General features: G+C 39.7%; 1 protein-coding gene across 6 annotated transcripts in view; it reads left to right on the top strand.

The window, feature by feature from the left end:
* bahcc1b (BAH domain and coiled-coil containing 1b) overlaps positions 1-16,349 on the top strand; it is a 94,317-nt gene that overhangs the window by 31,573 nt on the left and 46,395 nt on the right. For 5 of the 6 annotated variants that reach the window (XM_084434135.1, XM_084434136.1, XM_084434134.1 and 2 more), the window contains exon 3: positions 15,530-15,706. In XM_084434135.1, coding sequence (XP_084290261.1) covers positions 15,530-15,706 — 177 coding nt within the window. Of the gene's footprint in view, positions 1-14,506; positions 14,633-15,529; positions 15,707-16,349 lie in introns of those variants that run through there. The other variant, XM_084434137.1, reaches the window with a different exon arrangement.

Below are 16,349 nucleotides of genomic sequence, written 5' to 3'. Positions count from 1 at the left end.
ATGACATGCATTTTGAGTTGCTTGTGTAAATACTGACCGCTGATGATTTGTCAAGAGTTGAACCTTGGGCGTACCGACTCCCTTTAGATTCCTTTTGACCTGGTTTACTCTTTACAGCTTTATGGAAAGTTTTGGAAGGTCTTGTGATTCAAGGGCAGGAATGACTTCTCAGTGAGCTGTCAGTGCTGTGTGGGATCTCTGGTTCCTCTGTGAGGCTGCAGTCTTGCAAAAAGGCCTCTGGAGTGATGACGTGGCCCAGGGTCAGAGAAAAGAAGCCTGGGAAACTGGAACAGTATGAAATATGCCTCATAGACCCTTGCTTTGATTAAAATAATTATTTATTTGTTTTACAAATCATTTCTTGTCTGGACACTGGCATATCTAAAATAGGGATGCACAATATACCATATCATATCTGTTTAAAAAAAAAGAAAAATGTATTATCAGCATAAATCAGTGCTGGAAATGTAATTGTTCATGCTCATTTCCTCTCCCCCTTTTATATAAATTACCTTTGCTGTCATAACACTTACTTAATCTGTACATTGGCAAATTTATACGGCACATGATAATGTCGTGATGCCTAAATTCACTTAAATTATTTAAAATGATTGTATCTAAAATTGACCAGTTATCAGCCATAACATGAAAAGAATTATCAGCTTATATTATCAAAATTTTAATATCAGTGGATTCCTAATGCCAGAGTTTTTTGTTGCATTTTATCTTTGGGTATAAAATCTTTAACCAGACATCTTGGAGGCATATTACAATAATGCATTAATGTTACTTTATACAACTTGTAAAGTAATGTATTAATTTATCATGTAAATCATCATCAAGCAAGAATAATAAATGCTGTGTTCAATCTTATTTCTTATTAGCTATCACATTATCTAATGCTAACATAAAGGAGCTTAATGTAAAGTATTAGTATAATTTATTGTAATCGGTGGCCACAAAACTCCATACATGTCAACAGATTTCCACAGCATTTTTTTATGCTTTTGGCTAAACAATAAGAACAGCTCAGATTTAACGCTTTCTTGCAGTATTTAAAAACATCCCACGTAATTCTACAGTGCAGAAATGCAACACAATGTTTGCAGAATGCACATGGCCCTAATGAGCTCTAAGACCACGTACGCCAAATGCTCTTGGTAGAACTGGTGAAGACATTGAAAATAATCAAGATGGACATTGATTAAAAACAATGATGATGTGCTGTGTGCGTAAGAATCAGCCTGATGGGAAGGGCAAGGGCTTCTGGGAAAGAAGGGATGAAATGAAAGATTGAAATGATAATGAAAAAGACAGGATCTGGGAATTAGGACGAAAGGCTGTGAAAGATAGATGGATGAGTAGCATTCTCCAACTGTACCCTACCAACACCAACACCAAAAACACTTTTACTTTTTCTAATTTGCTCCAGCTTTCCTCTCTGTTCTTCCTTCCCTATCACACTTGTTTTCCTTCTCTCCCTTGCTGTTCAGACAGTGTGTGTCCTTGCTTTTAAAATGTGTTGTTCCTTGGGGAGAATTAAGTCCTGTGCACCGGACATACTGTGTGTGTGTGTGTGTGTGTGTGTGTGTGTGTGTGTACTGTCTGAGTGGCCCCTGAGGCTTCATGCTGGGAGCCCACCCAGCTGACAGTCTAGCTCAGCCCAAAGTCCCATCCTCCCCAGCCAGACCACCCAACCACCTGATCCCAGGACTCTTCAGATACATCAGTGGGCTCATGTGGCTATACATATGTCATGTGTATTTTTTATTTTTTGTCTGGCATATGTATGTGTGTATAAAGCTTGTACAAAATTCAGAATTGAAAAATTGGCCTTCTTTCAATTCATAGTTGGAATTTTAATTTAATAGGCCACGACTCACAGGAAGCTAAATTGGAATGTGAATTTGAATGATAGGAAGTGGAATTTACTAAATTACAATTCAAATAATTTTGAAAGGTATGGAATTTTGGAAAATACATTTTTTTTCCACCTCAGTTCATAAATCTATCTGACTTTATGCCTATGAATTCTTCAAATTTAAAGACTTTTTAAACCTCTCTCAAGCAACATTCAAAATTTTTCTCAAAAATCACACTTGTTTATATGAATTTTAATATACTTATTTGCCAAATTCAAATTCTGAATGGAGCACAACCCTAGTATTTATATGTTCCTATAAGTTTAGAGGTTGCTCTTTAATAGCTCAGGAGATTTCATTTAAATTCTCATTTATGTTTCATTTAATCAAATCTTTCTATTAAACCAGTGCTTCTCAAGCCTGTCCCCACCACTGCATTTTTTTTTAAATGTCTCACTCCTTGAACACACCCAATTCAAGTCTTGCAATCTGATAAGTTGAATCAGGTGTTTAAGATGTGGGAGACATCCAGGACATGTGGATCCCAAGGACATGTTTTAGAAGCACTGTCCTAAACTTCCATAAGAATTTCTTTAATAGAAACAAAACTATAATAAAGCTATTCATGTTGAAGTAGCCGGCCCTACTTTTCCCGCTCTGAGCAGGATTCGAATCGGCGTCTCCGGCATGGGATGCGGGCGGGCTAACTAAGGGCGCTAAAGACTGCAATCTCTAGCGTGCCGCTTGAGGCCAGGGGAGTGAGGTTTACTCACACAACAAGCTGGCCTCTGTTACACACTCATCCCCCTAAACTTCACTCCCATCCAGGTCACGGCACCAAATGTAACCGGCCCTACTTGACTCACTCCGAGCGGGATTCAATCCAGCATGGGAGGCAAGTGCACTAACAAGGACGCTAAGGCTGCAGTCCCTAGTGTCAGTCGCCAGTGCGCCTCTTGAGGCCAGAGGAGTGAGGTTTACTTGCACAGCTCTTCCTATCTGGTCTGTGTTACATTGACATTGATAGCTCAGATAACATGGTCTTGAAAACTTGTGTATTAAATATTTAAGTAGTCTTTTTTGAGTAGAGTCTTCTACTTCTACTTTGAATTTTGTATTTTGACTTTTGGTAAACTTTGGTATTTGGTTTTATCTTTGGTTTTTTGACAAAGTTGGGATCTCTTTGGAAACTCTAGGAGAGACCTGATTTCTGGGGTCTTTTTTGTAAGGAAAACCCGAGAAGCAGGAGTCTTAAGCAATTTCATTGCAGTCTTACACTTGCACATTTAAGATCTCATTTGTAATATTTCTTTCTCATGCCACGTGGCATCTTGTTGTCAGGAGTGTGCCGGAGAAAGCGGAATGGTAGGATGCTCAGAAAACCAGAGGGAAGACTGTAATGCACGCACATGCTCGAGCTAAAACCAAAGAGACACCGCCAACATGCACAAACACACAGTGGCGTGAGGATAAGCAATGTATTAGTCATCTATTACAGGAATCAGTCTCACACTGGGCCTGTTTTCCAGTCTTGCTGGATGCCTTGTGAATTTCCACCCATGAAATAGAGCGGCTTTCTTCCCCCAGACTCAGCTCACAGAAACTCGCTGCCCACGGGAGACGGCTCTGACCTGGCAAATCTCTGCTTACAGTGGGTCAAATTCTCCACCAGCAGTGTGGATGATACAAAACATAATCCAGAAAAGAGAGGCGCAGCGAGTCTGACTTCACCCCATGAATGGACTGAATGGAGGAGTGTTAGCCGAGCTGGTCGATTTGAAAGCATGCACCTGGTGTGATTCAGGTGTGTGTGAAGGGTATTGTACATGCTAAATGGATTTCTCACCTCTCGCTCTTTGTGGAATGGACAGACCAGCCAAATCGCCCTCACTGAGAGCGCTCTCAAGGCCTCGGAATATATCCTCCCTACCAAGAATGAAAGAAACAGAGAAAGAGTTCGAAAGAGAAGGATGAAAAAAATGAGGTGTGTGAGAGAAAGAGAAGCAGAGAAAAAAAAGAAAACAAAATAGCGTTTATGGTTAAGGCTGCCTCTGAAATAATTTTCCATATCAGTGCAACTGCATGAGCCCAGTGGGAAAGGGAATATGATTTTCTCCATGCAGTGCCAGTGGAAAAGAAGAACTCGTATCAAAACAAGATAGAAGAATGCTGGGAAGAGAACGAGAGAGGCACTTGCTGGTCTTTGCATCAGGAATCCTGTACTGGGAGCGCTGTAGGACTGTTGTTAGTAGATCTTTTCTGGTTGGAAAACACACAAACCATCATTCAGTCATCTGTCCAGAACCTGTTTGGCCTGTCCAGTAGCCCGCCGAGATCTATTAAGCTTCGGCCTCTGTCTCCAGCTCGGCACGCCAGATCAATCCAGAGAGCAGAAGGGCTTGACTCCATGTTAATTCCGCCCACTCTCTTGGTTGCTCCGCTCTCGCCCCTCGGGTTGGGAAGCGGCTCTTGCTGAGCCCCAGGTTTTGGACAGCGTCCTGTCATTAGTTTATACTGAGAGCTCCATCTGATAAGTCCTTGCCTCTCTTCCCATGCCGACACTCAGGATAGAACAGAGGGTGGATCGGGGGGACGTGGAATGATATTTGGCCCCTGAGCCAAAGTGCTCTTGTGACAACAGGCCGATTAGCATGAAAACAAATGCTCGTAGCAGACAATTGAATCGTTCCCTGTTTGGAACAAATGGTGGCTTTGCTTGTTGCATGTAATTAGCCTAGCCGAGGCAGGCTGACAGCATCCATATGTCTGAGAGGGTGCGAGAGTGTGTGTGAGTTTACCGTAAGCGTTGGAGCGTAGAGCGCTAGCCACTAGCGCAGCATTTTTAGCAGGAGAGGAGCTGCAGGAAGCGGCAAAGGGAGGAAGAGAGATTTAATGAGGTAGAGAGCACGAAAAATGACAATTCAACATAGCTGCTGTTTGCTAAGATAACAATGAAGTGATGGCGACAGCAAGATGCTGATCCCGGGGGAATGAGGGCAGGTTTTCCTCATTAAAGGCCAGGGTGGTGTGGAGGGAGGGTGACGAGCTTGCAGACCTGTGATGTGGCCAGGTGGAAATCCATGTAGATAACACGGCTACTGAGGATGAGATTGATGTGTCAGAAAAAAAAAGAGCAAAAAAATAGTAAAGAGTACTAAAGTAGTAGGAGAGAAAGAAGCAGAAAACGTTATTGCATTAATTTTCTGGTTTATGCTAGTTAGAAAAGATGTCACCCAAATATTCACTATTGGAAATTACTTTTTTGTCCCAAGCAAGTGTGACTTTATATCGTTTAATGTTGCGATCAAGGTATTCATATTGCAACTTTATTTCGCCCAATGTGACTTTATATTGCATAATCGCAGCTTTAAATCTCTCTATGTGACCTTATATCACACATTTGCAGCATTATTTCGTACAATTGTGACTTTATGTCTCCTGATTTTGACCTTAATGTGACTTTATATCTAGGAATTGTGAAAGCCTGTCTCAAAGTGACTTTATTTCATGTTTTAAACTCTTAGAAAATACATTAAAAATCTCAGAAATACCTTTCTGTTTTTTACTCTGAGGCAGAAACATGCTTCCATAGATGGGACAGAGAAGGTGCAATAGAGAGAAGCAGGGAAACAGCTCAGGTCATATTCAAACCAGACCACTTCTCCGATGGCTGAGGAATCTGACTCATCATACCAGTTTAGAAGCCTGGTGTAGACATCAGCACGGTATCCAAAATGCCACATATGCTGGTCTTTTCAGCAGGGGTAGATTAGCATGAATAGCATGAGAGAAGAAAAGATGACTTTCCCCCCCGACCCAGTGTTCCTGCCATACCATAGTTAGGAGTGAAGGAGTTTATTGCTGTCTGTGCAAACTAATTTTTGGACAATGGTCTGTCTATGTGTGTGAAGCTGGTGTCCTATCTGCAAACCCTGAGTTGACCCAGACTATCGTGTTTGCTTTGTAAAACACTGTGTGTATGTGTGTGATTTTTTTTTTTTTGTGTATGGCTTTAATGTTTGACCTTGTACTGCTGTGTTTATCTCCTCTCGCTGGCTCTCGGTTTTGTTCTGAAGGTAGAGTGATTTTAGAGACTTGCTGATCATAGAGGGGTGTTTTTGCACCCAGGGGGGTTGATTCAAACATTCATACATGGAAATGGAAGGGCGGCAGTGCCAGCAGGGAGCTGTGTGTGTGTTGTGTCCTGGAGTGTGTACACGTCTGCTCATCACCGCTATTGTTTTGTCTGCTCTGTTTGACTCTCATCTCCGTGTTTCACACGTACACACACACACTCACACTCTCTGAGGATATGCTCTTTCAATAGTCTGGGTGTGATTTTTGATTGACAGCTAGTGTTTGAATTAACTGGGTTCTTAATAAGGGGGCTGAAAACCTGTCGCTGATTTAAAATGATACCCGTGTGAGTGCTGGCTTGTGGGAATGCTTTTAATTGATCCGCAATGGAGACGTAACAGCTATTTGTCATATTTGAAAATGTGGTTGGACACGTCCTCCCAGTTTTCCAAACCAAAATTATACGTAGTCCCAATCCAACATCTGGAGCTGATGAATAGCACCTACTAATTTTTAAAAAACAGAAAGACAGCCATTCAATTTCACCAGTGTTTTGTGGCCATGCTGGCTTATTAATGTTTTGTCCTTGTGGTTTTCAGAAAATCAGATCATGAGTTTCTTGCCAGGACTAAATTGTTCTTGCCAAACACCATAACCATCTCTTTGAAAATAATCTTAGGCCAGTACTCAAGGGCGATAGAGTTACCTTCAAATGTCTGTGCCATAAAAGTGGATGGGTTATTTTTCAGGTAGCGTGCTATAAACATGTTTACAGTTGAACTAACTTTCAGTCATGACAACTCTCGGAGTGGATTATTTCAACCGGCATTTATTGGCATGGGGCATGGAATATACATAGGCTTGACGAGATCTGCTACGCTGTTGCTGCTGCTGCTGAGCAAATACAATAATTTGTTCAGCTTAGTCAAAAATAACAAACAAAGGAAAGGCTTCTTCAAGAAATGGTAAAGCCCCCGTAGCAGATCTCTACAGGTGGGGCTGGGGAGGATGAGGAATAACAGAAGCTTTCATAATCGCGCAACGTGCCGATCGCAGGCTAGGGTACGATATATATGCTTACATTGATTTGTAAGTACTTCTGACTGATTGGCTGGTGCCACGGCATTGAAAGAACCAATCAGCTTTCGGTTAGAGTTTCATGCCTGAACTATGTATTTAAGTAACTTGCTCAGCACAATTGTCTTCAAACAGTTGCTCCGCCATGCAAGTAGTTAAAAAACTTACCATAGAAGACTGTTTATGCTTATTGCAATAGTGCCTCTTGTGGCAACTCTGAGAATGCATTGCATTTTGAGACTTTGCTAAAGATGGTGATTAATGGTGGTTAAATTCAAATGTGGCATTAAAATGGATGTTATTATTCAGGTATAAATTAACTATAAATAAAATCAACAAAATCAATAAAATCAACTATAAATGTTGTTATTTTTTAACTTTTAAATAAGTTGCTTAGCAAGAATCTGCTCTGCCTGACAGAAAACTAATCACAGAAAAAAAAAAATGTATGTTAATGCTCGCTAACTTGCCCCCTTGTGGCAACAAGTAATTGTGGGTTACACTTTATTTTAAAGTGTCATTGTTACTGTGTAATTATATATTTAAGTACTGAGCTTGTTATAGTGCCCCCTAATGTGGCAATACTGAGAATGCAACATGTAGTTGTTTTAACATTATGATTTGTAATTGGAGCCGATAGCCTTGTGGGCAGCGCTCTGACATGTAGCATGATTGCACTTTGGGCGACACGAGTTCGAGTCCAGGCTTGCGGACCTTTCCCGGTCCCGTTCCCCTCTCTTTCCCACTTTGCTTCCTGTTTACTCTATACTATCCTATCATAATAAAGGGAATAACACCAAAAATAAGTCTTAAAAAAACCATTATGAATCATATTTTGACACATTTGTTTCAGGCCTAAACCTTTATCTTACAAAAGAACAAATGTATTTTTTGCATTACTCATTCACTTCATGGTGTTGCTTCTAGACTATCCGTCATTGTTTTCTTTTTCTCTTTGGGTGGTGTGCAGTTCTGTTTCTTTACATGCACGATGCACTTTTACTGTCCAGCAAACGATGCTCCGTTGTTCCCGCCAGCTGTGCTGTCTGTGCCTATACAAACACTCCGACCCGCAGACCTGGCTGTCGGACTTCGGCGATAGATCTTTGGGTCTTTGGTTTTCTGCCGTGTGCAGTGCGCTTTCTGTCTACTCTTTTCTTTCATTGTTGCCGGTTTAAAATTCCCCCCTCTCCTATTTGTCTTTTTCTCAAATCGCCTTTCCTCCTCTGCGACATATTATTTCATGCCTCTGTGCGAGTTTTTTTTGTGTGGTTTGACGTACCTCATCCTGAGAAGCTGGGTTTAATGATCCTGCCATAGGACGACTCACACGTGACACACAGACACACACACCATTGTGATTACTTCAACTCCTTGCTGCCAAAAGTTTGTGGCAGTTCTGGGGTGTGGCGTGTCCCAAGCCTTTGGGAATTAACTCACTTCCAGTCTGACCTCCTTTTTTAAAATACACAGATGCAGAGTTACACACTCACACACTTACAAGACCACACACCCACTCATACGGCCTCTTCCCGATTCCCAGGGGAAGACGCTTCCTCTGATTTACAATTCAATTCATGACCAGGGAATACCACGGATGGCATATCATAACAGTGAAAGGTACAACAACAACAACAACAAAAAAATTGTATGCAGACAACAATGACGAATTAAATAAAAAATGTAAAATGAAAATCTGCCTTTTTTGGCACAACATTCACAAATTACATCACCAGGGAGGAAATTCCTCAACAGCAGCCAATCTCTAGTGGTTCTTGGAAAAAATGTAGCATGTTCTTCACAGTTTGAGCTGTAGTTGTTAATCTGTCCACTTTTTTTATTTCCTGCCTGTTTCAGTGTTCACTCAAAGATTTGAAGAAAAAAAGTAGAAATGTGCAGCAACCATCGTAGGTGTAAGCTGACCTTGATTCTTGCTTCCTGTCGTAGAGTACAGTATGGAGTAGTGATATGATTTAGTGGATCAGATCTCTCTAAAGCCCTGTTTGGATGAAATAGTTATCCCTGAGGAGATTACATAAATTTGTTCATCACAGATATTGTTTTATTGTATTAATTTTGTCCTTTTTTATTCTGTTTTCCCCCACAACCCTTTTCTTGACCAAAGTTAAAGAATCTACAATATTCAGTATAAACATTTGAAGTGACAAAAATCACGTGTGAGAAACTAACTGAAATGTATGTTTTTAGCCACTGAAACCTTGACACCTGCCTCAGCTTTCCTTGACAAGTTTATGAGAGAAGTTTTGAATTAGGCTAATCATTTGATCCAGTTGAATCAATTGGACTGATCTGGATCTTGAGTTAAACTTACTGTTATGATCATGTTGTTGTGGTTCTGGTTGTTTTCTTCTTTGGTTTTTGTAGGTTTGATTGGTGACTGAGGCGTGACTTGAGCACACCTGAATCTCTTGATGGCACCTTATTTAAACGTGCAGTTGTTGTTAGTCACCACCGCTATAAGATGCTGCTTCGGCAGTTTGCCAGACCAGTTTTGAGAATGTTGTTTTGTTTCGCATCCATGGATTTGTCCTATTATGATTGTTATTTTGTTTATTGTTGATGTAATAAATATTTTTTTTTTAGTTCATTTCACCACGTTGTCTCCCCTTAATGTCGCATCTTTGAGCCAGGTGTGACATATGGGGGCTCGTCCGGGATTCAGTGACCCAGTGATCCGGTTGCAGCAGTTAACAACTCACTGGAGGGGAAGATTATCAGTCAATGCCTTAAATTTCTGTTCAATACGCAAAACTATCATAGCTCTATTTCTTCTAGCAGCATATGTACAAATGTAATTTTAGAGTGCAACCTGGGGTTAGGCTTCCAGCGGGAGCAGGGTTACACATGCAGTGCCATGTTCATTTAAATCCTTCCTGTCTCTGCCATTTCTGTGTTTAGGAAGAGAAATGATTAATGACTAATGCTAATTTTACATGTGGATTACCCTAAATACTCTCATGTCAGTTTAGACTCATTCGCACAAGCGATCGGGCCAAAACCAAACGACTTCAAAAATATCCTCTCGTACGGCACAATCCCAAACTGACTGAGTCACGGTTTAGAGACGCAAAGCAAACAGGCAATGAGTGAAGTGTGCTGTTTCTGCAGACCCTGCCCTTCCTCCCTCCCAAAGGCTATTTATTATGACTGTGAAGAGAGAAAATATTGGGGTTTTTCTGGAGTGGCACATGTTTTGGGGGACAGTGAGATGTGGGGTTGTGTGAGAGCGTGGAACCCAGCTGTGTAAACACTCCCTCACTTCACACACACATATGCGGTAACCACTCCCCTGACAAAACCCTTAATATGAAGTCTCTTATGCCCCTCCTCCACTAGCTCTGCCATATAAGACATGTTCCAGCTCTCACACTAATGGAGCTACAAGATGTGTGTGTGTTTTTGTGTGTGTGTGTGATATTTACAGTTAGACTTTTGTGTTTGTGATTTTGTGGAGCTTGCTTACAGCTCGGTCACTCATGTTTACACGTTTACCTAGTTATCTCGGCAGGGATATCTGTTGTTCTTAAATTTAGTTAAATTTACTTAAATTTATGATTCATGTTCCATATGCGCCGGGGTCCTGGTCATCCTATCAGGGTTTATTTTGCAATATTAACTGTCTGACCAAATATTATCTTATAATTTATAATATACTTATTGCACAACTACTTACCAAGTAAATAATGGACATACAATATTGATGAGAATGAGCGAAATTGTTTTATTATGAGAGGAGAGAGACGACACAGAATGATACTGGCACAGTTATGCTGGAAATTGAGTGTTATCAATTTAGCAGGCTTTATATAAAATATTTGATAGCAGATTGACCAATCAGAAACAGGTATTCCAATTTTTTTCTTTCTGTTTATTGGGGGAAATAATCTATCGGCAATACCTAAAATAAATTCATACATATACATATTTTATTTTAACTACCTAAAGCGTAAATGATGTATGAATGCATGCATGTATGTATGTATGTATGTATGTATTTATGTGCACACACACACACACACACACACACGCACACACATTTATATTTTTATGTATTATATTTTTTCAAATAAAATACAATTTTATATATTTTTCCTAAACTATGTAATTTATTTGTTTGTTTATTTATTATAGCAAAATAATACTTTTTTATACATTGCCTAAACTATAGCATTTATTTATTTATTTATTTCAGGTAAATATAAACATTTCTTTAAATTAAAATTTTTACAAATGACAAAACTTAATCAAATATTATTTTATTTTATGTATATTTTTATTATCTCATACCTAAGCTATATATTATGTATGTATGTGTGCATGTGTGTATATATGGATGTATGCATTTAACAATATATAATTTGGCAAATTTATATGGTTTAGGTACATGTAAAATACGTTGAGTTTGTTTCTGTTACTCTTCGTTCTCTATTCTCTTCTCCACCATAGTTAGAGCAGCACTTGTGTTATCTCTCTCTGTTGAACTGAGTACTCAGCACCAGTAGACATAAACATCCTCCTGTGAAGAGAGACATAGAGAGAGAGAGACAGCTGTTGTAATGTACACACACAGACCCATTAGAACCTGGAGCTGTTGTGTGTGCCGATGGATTGCACTTCATTTGGATCTCTGACTTAAACAAGTAACACATAATCCAAACCTTTGACTTGACTTTTTTTTCCCTCTCTCTCTCTCTCTCTCTCTCTCTCTGTCTGTCTCACACACATGTCTTGTTCCACTAAAGGGCAGCGCTGGGGGACTCTCATTTGATGACAAGGCTGAACATGCACTTGTGCAATTGGCAGTTACGTGAGTGTGTATTTGTGTGTGGCAGACACTCGGGACTCCCACTCTTCAGGATTCTTCCTTTTAATTCCTTAATTGGATTAATGTTGCTCTGAGCCTGGAATCAGGCGATTAGTATGCACATGACCCGATTTCCTTAAGCGCTCGCACAAGAGTCACTCTCTCTCGTTCAGCCGAGTTTCGCACCACGGACATAAATAAACACACATTCCCTTTGGGGATCCGCCTGACAAGACAGCATCATCCTTTATAGCTCACTGTATTCCTGCCGTAATGACTCTGTCGCTGTTGTTTTTTCACAGTGACTGGGCTTCCCCAGGTTCAGCGTGCCTCCCCACACACGCTGTTTGGGCTTTCTTTGGCAGCCACATTTCTTTTTAGACCTCCCGCCATCCTTTCCTTTCCTCCAATCCCTCTGTTCATGTATCATCAGCATTTCATTTCTGCAGTTTGGTTTATTAGAAGTGGTGGAAGTAGGGGGGAAGTTAGTAGGATGGGCGAAAGCAATAATTTCAGCGTTTGCAGCTGACGCTCAGCCCACGACGTGCTCGAGACGGAGGGGGAAAAAAAGAGAAAAAAGTCAATAAAGCAAAGCAAACAAGAGGAAACATTTTATTAAAGGGAAGTTGGCGGAGGGCGTAGAGGAGAGGAGGAGTGAGGGCTTTATGTGCTGTTCAGATGGTTGGGTACGGCGGGTGTAGTGCAAATCAGACTTGTGGCATAAAGTCTGGTCCACTTTACTGCATATTTTGGCTAAAAACGCCCATCGAAAGCTACATTGAGTTTACTTTTGTCTCTATGTGCTATTTAGATTAAATCCAGTGATTAGTTCTTCCTCTCAAGCTCTCATAATATTAACCTGGTGCCTTGTAAACACTGTTTTGTTACTCTCCAGGCTGGACCTGTGTGTGCAATGAACTTGCATGGCTGTTGCTGTGAGTTTCAGATGTGCTTTCCAGTTTTCTGTTCAGACTATTCATCAGACGGCCAGTGTCGGCAGTCTGTGGTTGTGCTGTCTGAGGTTGAGGCTACCAGGATACCAATGGCGACAAGATGGTTGAATCATGTAGGAGTATTTAGGTTCACATAAGGGTGGATCAGGTTTCCCTTTCTCCCTGCTTTCATTCGTTCAGTTTGAATTTATCATAGATCGAATATATTTAGCTTCTCCATGTCTCTAGGATTTCAGGGCTGAATGAGCAACTGCTGTGTTTTTCCAGTGTTTTCCCGAAAAATTCAGTGTTAATCTCATCAACGATTTTAATTTTTATTTTGCTGAGATAAGCAATGTGCATCGGTTTTAATCAGAAGTAGTTTCTGAAAATATGAGGTTAAAAAAATGCAAGATTTTTTTGACAATCTAGTTTAATATAAAAATGTTAATCTTGTCAACAAAATTACAGACAATGGTCATTAAAGAAATGTTTGTTAGTTCATCAAATAAAATGTCGATTTTAATTAAAATATGAAATTCACAAAAATATTGGTTGAAAAAGCTATATATATATATATATATATATATATATACAAAAAAATCAAATGTTTAAATATTTAGTTAAATTTTCTTGTCAAATACACTTTTTTGTTTTTATAAATGCATAATCTCATCAAAAAAAATTGTCAAATGTATTTTTAAAGTTTTTTTTATTTCGTTGAGGTGGAAAATGTGCATCAGTTTTAATTAAAATATACAGTTTATCAAAATATAAGGTGAAAATGCAAGATATTTTTTTTTTTTCTTTTTTAAATAAAATCTAGTTTTAATTAATATATAAATTAAGTACTCGTCAACTACATAATTTGTATAAAAATTTCTGTCAAATTAGATGCCTAATTGACTATGACATAATTAATAAATGTGACATTAGGAAATGTTGATTAAATTTAATGCATATATACACACACTATATAGGCCTATATATTGTGTCCTAACTGTTGACCTAACTAACTAACTGGAAAAGACCTTGTACATTTGAAAGTGGTGGATTTTGCCAGAATTGTGGAGACCACACCCATAATGCATTGGTGAATACTGCACAGTCCTTTCATTTCGGGAACGGAACCCATGGGAAGTGGGTAGGGACATTTGGGAGAAGACGGCTATAATGTGTGCTGGGAATTCTCCAGCTTAGATATTACCATTTCATGTAGCGGTAAACTGTTCCTAGACCAGCTCAAAAAGGCTACTTTCATCCCGAGGCGAGTGAGTGGGTGAGCGGAGACAAACTGTCTTGACGGCTGTGATCCCAGCATCCACCCCGGCTCCAGCGGCCTAACATCTTTCCAGACCTGTAATTCCGCTGGTCTTTTCCTGCTTTCTTGACTTTTTTTTTGTTTCCTGCTTGCTGTCATTTTTTGCCTAGGGCTTGAGCTGTGGCCTGGTGCTCTGTTTATCTTGTGAGAGCACTCATTTAGTAATTTCACACCCATAAACGTCTTCCTTAACCTCATCCCCCTCACCCACGTTAATTAACTTTTATCAGTTTAGGAAATGAAACCGCACTCGCCTTCACCTCGCTGTTTAATTGGTGGTGTTGGTTGTTTTAGAGGACACAAGGGCAGGGTCTTTGTCAAGGGAAGACTCACAGGAAACCACAGCGGTATTCACTGAAACTAACAACAGTGTGTTCATGCGTGGCGTTTTTTCATCTGCACAGAATTCTCTGTTGTTAATCTTGTAAATGTTGTGCAGACATCGTCTTAAGCGCAATTCGTTCTATTGAGTTCCATGTTTAATAAGCTGGTTTGATGATTCTATATGCTGCATCGCACCACGAGCGAATCATCTCCGGTGAGCTGCCTTATCTTTAAATTATATTATGTCTGAAGTTTATTAAAGCCGTGCCTCTGTAGCATATAGGTTAATCAAACTTATTGGAGTGTTGCAAATTCGCTTTGTTTCTTTCTGTGTTGAAAAAAAACAAAATATAGATGATGTGTTGGAAATGTAATGACTTCTCCGTGTGGTTCGTATGTACCGTGCATGTGTAGTGGATTTGATTTAACCCTTGTTGGCTTGAATGTATAAAGTCTTGCGCATTTTCCTTCGGGGAAGAATACAGTTAAATCACTTTGATGCTAATCGATCCAAGGTTTCCTTATTATCATTCCACACCATCTTTTTATGCTCTTTTTTTGTGCATCTGTGTTTTTTTGGGGTGATTTAGGTCAGTGGTTCTCAACATGGTTTTGCTTCAGGACCCAGAATTTATATTTGGATATCAAGTCAATTTTAAAAGTCTGTTGTTTTCTGTGCTAACTGTGGTTTGTTGCAGTTTATTCTTTGCATTTAGCATTATTTTGTATATTAGAGAGTGTATTACGGCCTGTTTCTCATTCTCCTTTGTAGGTCTTGTCGCAAAGTGTGTGTGTGAGAGAGAAGCTACAGCAGAGTGATCACAGGGACTTCATTATGGGCACAGTGTCTTAGAACAGACTACACGCTTATGCTACAAAACTCTCTCTCTCTTTTTCTTTTTTTAGTCATAGTTCTCCCCACAATTGCACTGTAATTGTCTAATTTGGTTAGAATGATTATTTTAGGCAGAAAATAATCTTCATGTATTTTCTCTTTGTAACGGCTGCACTGTAATTGTGAAGGTCCACTTCATAATTTTCAGTAATTCAATAATTTGGTCATTCCGTGGTTTTGTCTGATTTTTAACCATTTTTTAATTTCGTCCTGCAGGCAGTGGACTGATAGGGAACTCCCCTGCCTCTTTCATGGGAACATTTCTGGCCAGCAGTCTGGGATCTCCTCCCTCCCATCCCACCGGACCCCCATCATCCCCCTCTTCTCCACCCTATCGCTCTGGACCTCACTCCACGGCCCCGTCACAGATCTGGTTCCCCCACTCACATGAAGGTGATCTATCTATCTATCTATCTATCTATCTATCTATCTATCTATCTATCTATCTATCTATCTATCTATCTATCTATCTATCTATCTATCTATCTATCTATCTATCTATCTATCTATCTATCTATCTATCTATCTATTGTTCTTAGACCTTTTATCAATCTATACTGTCCTATTCTTCTATACTGGTCTTGTATAAATACCCAGCATGCTTTCTATATCGATCATAACCTAACATAACGCTCACATAAGATTCAGTGTGCTGTGCTATATTAGTGTACTCCTGTCTTCATTTTTTATATACAAGCGTAATTATGTTTTCCCCTTATGTGCACTCCGTGTGCTTATGTTTCAATTTAGACTTTCCTGTCCATAATGTGCAATATGTTCTTTTAAACATTTATAGATCTTTAAATAAATGTGTATGCCTTTAGTGTGTGTCTGAGTGTAGTGTGTTTTTGTGTTGCACATGCCTGTTCTTTTTAAATAGTATGCACAGCTGAGCACTTGCTATTGGTATTTTCACAGATTCGTATACAACCGCGTTCAAGTGTATGTGTGTGTGTGTGTGTGTGTATCAGTGCGGGTTAACTGCTCTGTATCTGCGGAGCTCTTGGCAGCTGGCAGAATGGAACAGTAATTGTGG

This window comes from Rutilus rutilus (assembly GCF_951802725.1).
Source record: "Rutilus rutilus genome assembly, chromosome: 16".
Taxonomy (NCBI): Eukaryota; Metazoa; Chordata; class Actinopteri; order Cypriniformes; family Leuciscidae; genus Rutilus; species Rutilus rutilus.
This window is presented reverse-complemented; position numbering and strand designations above follow the sequence as displayed.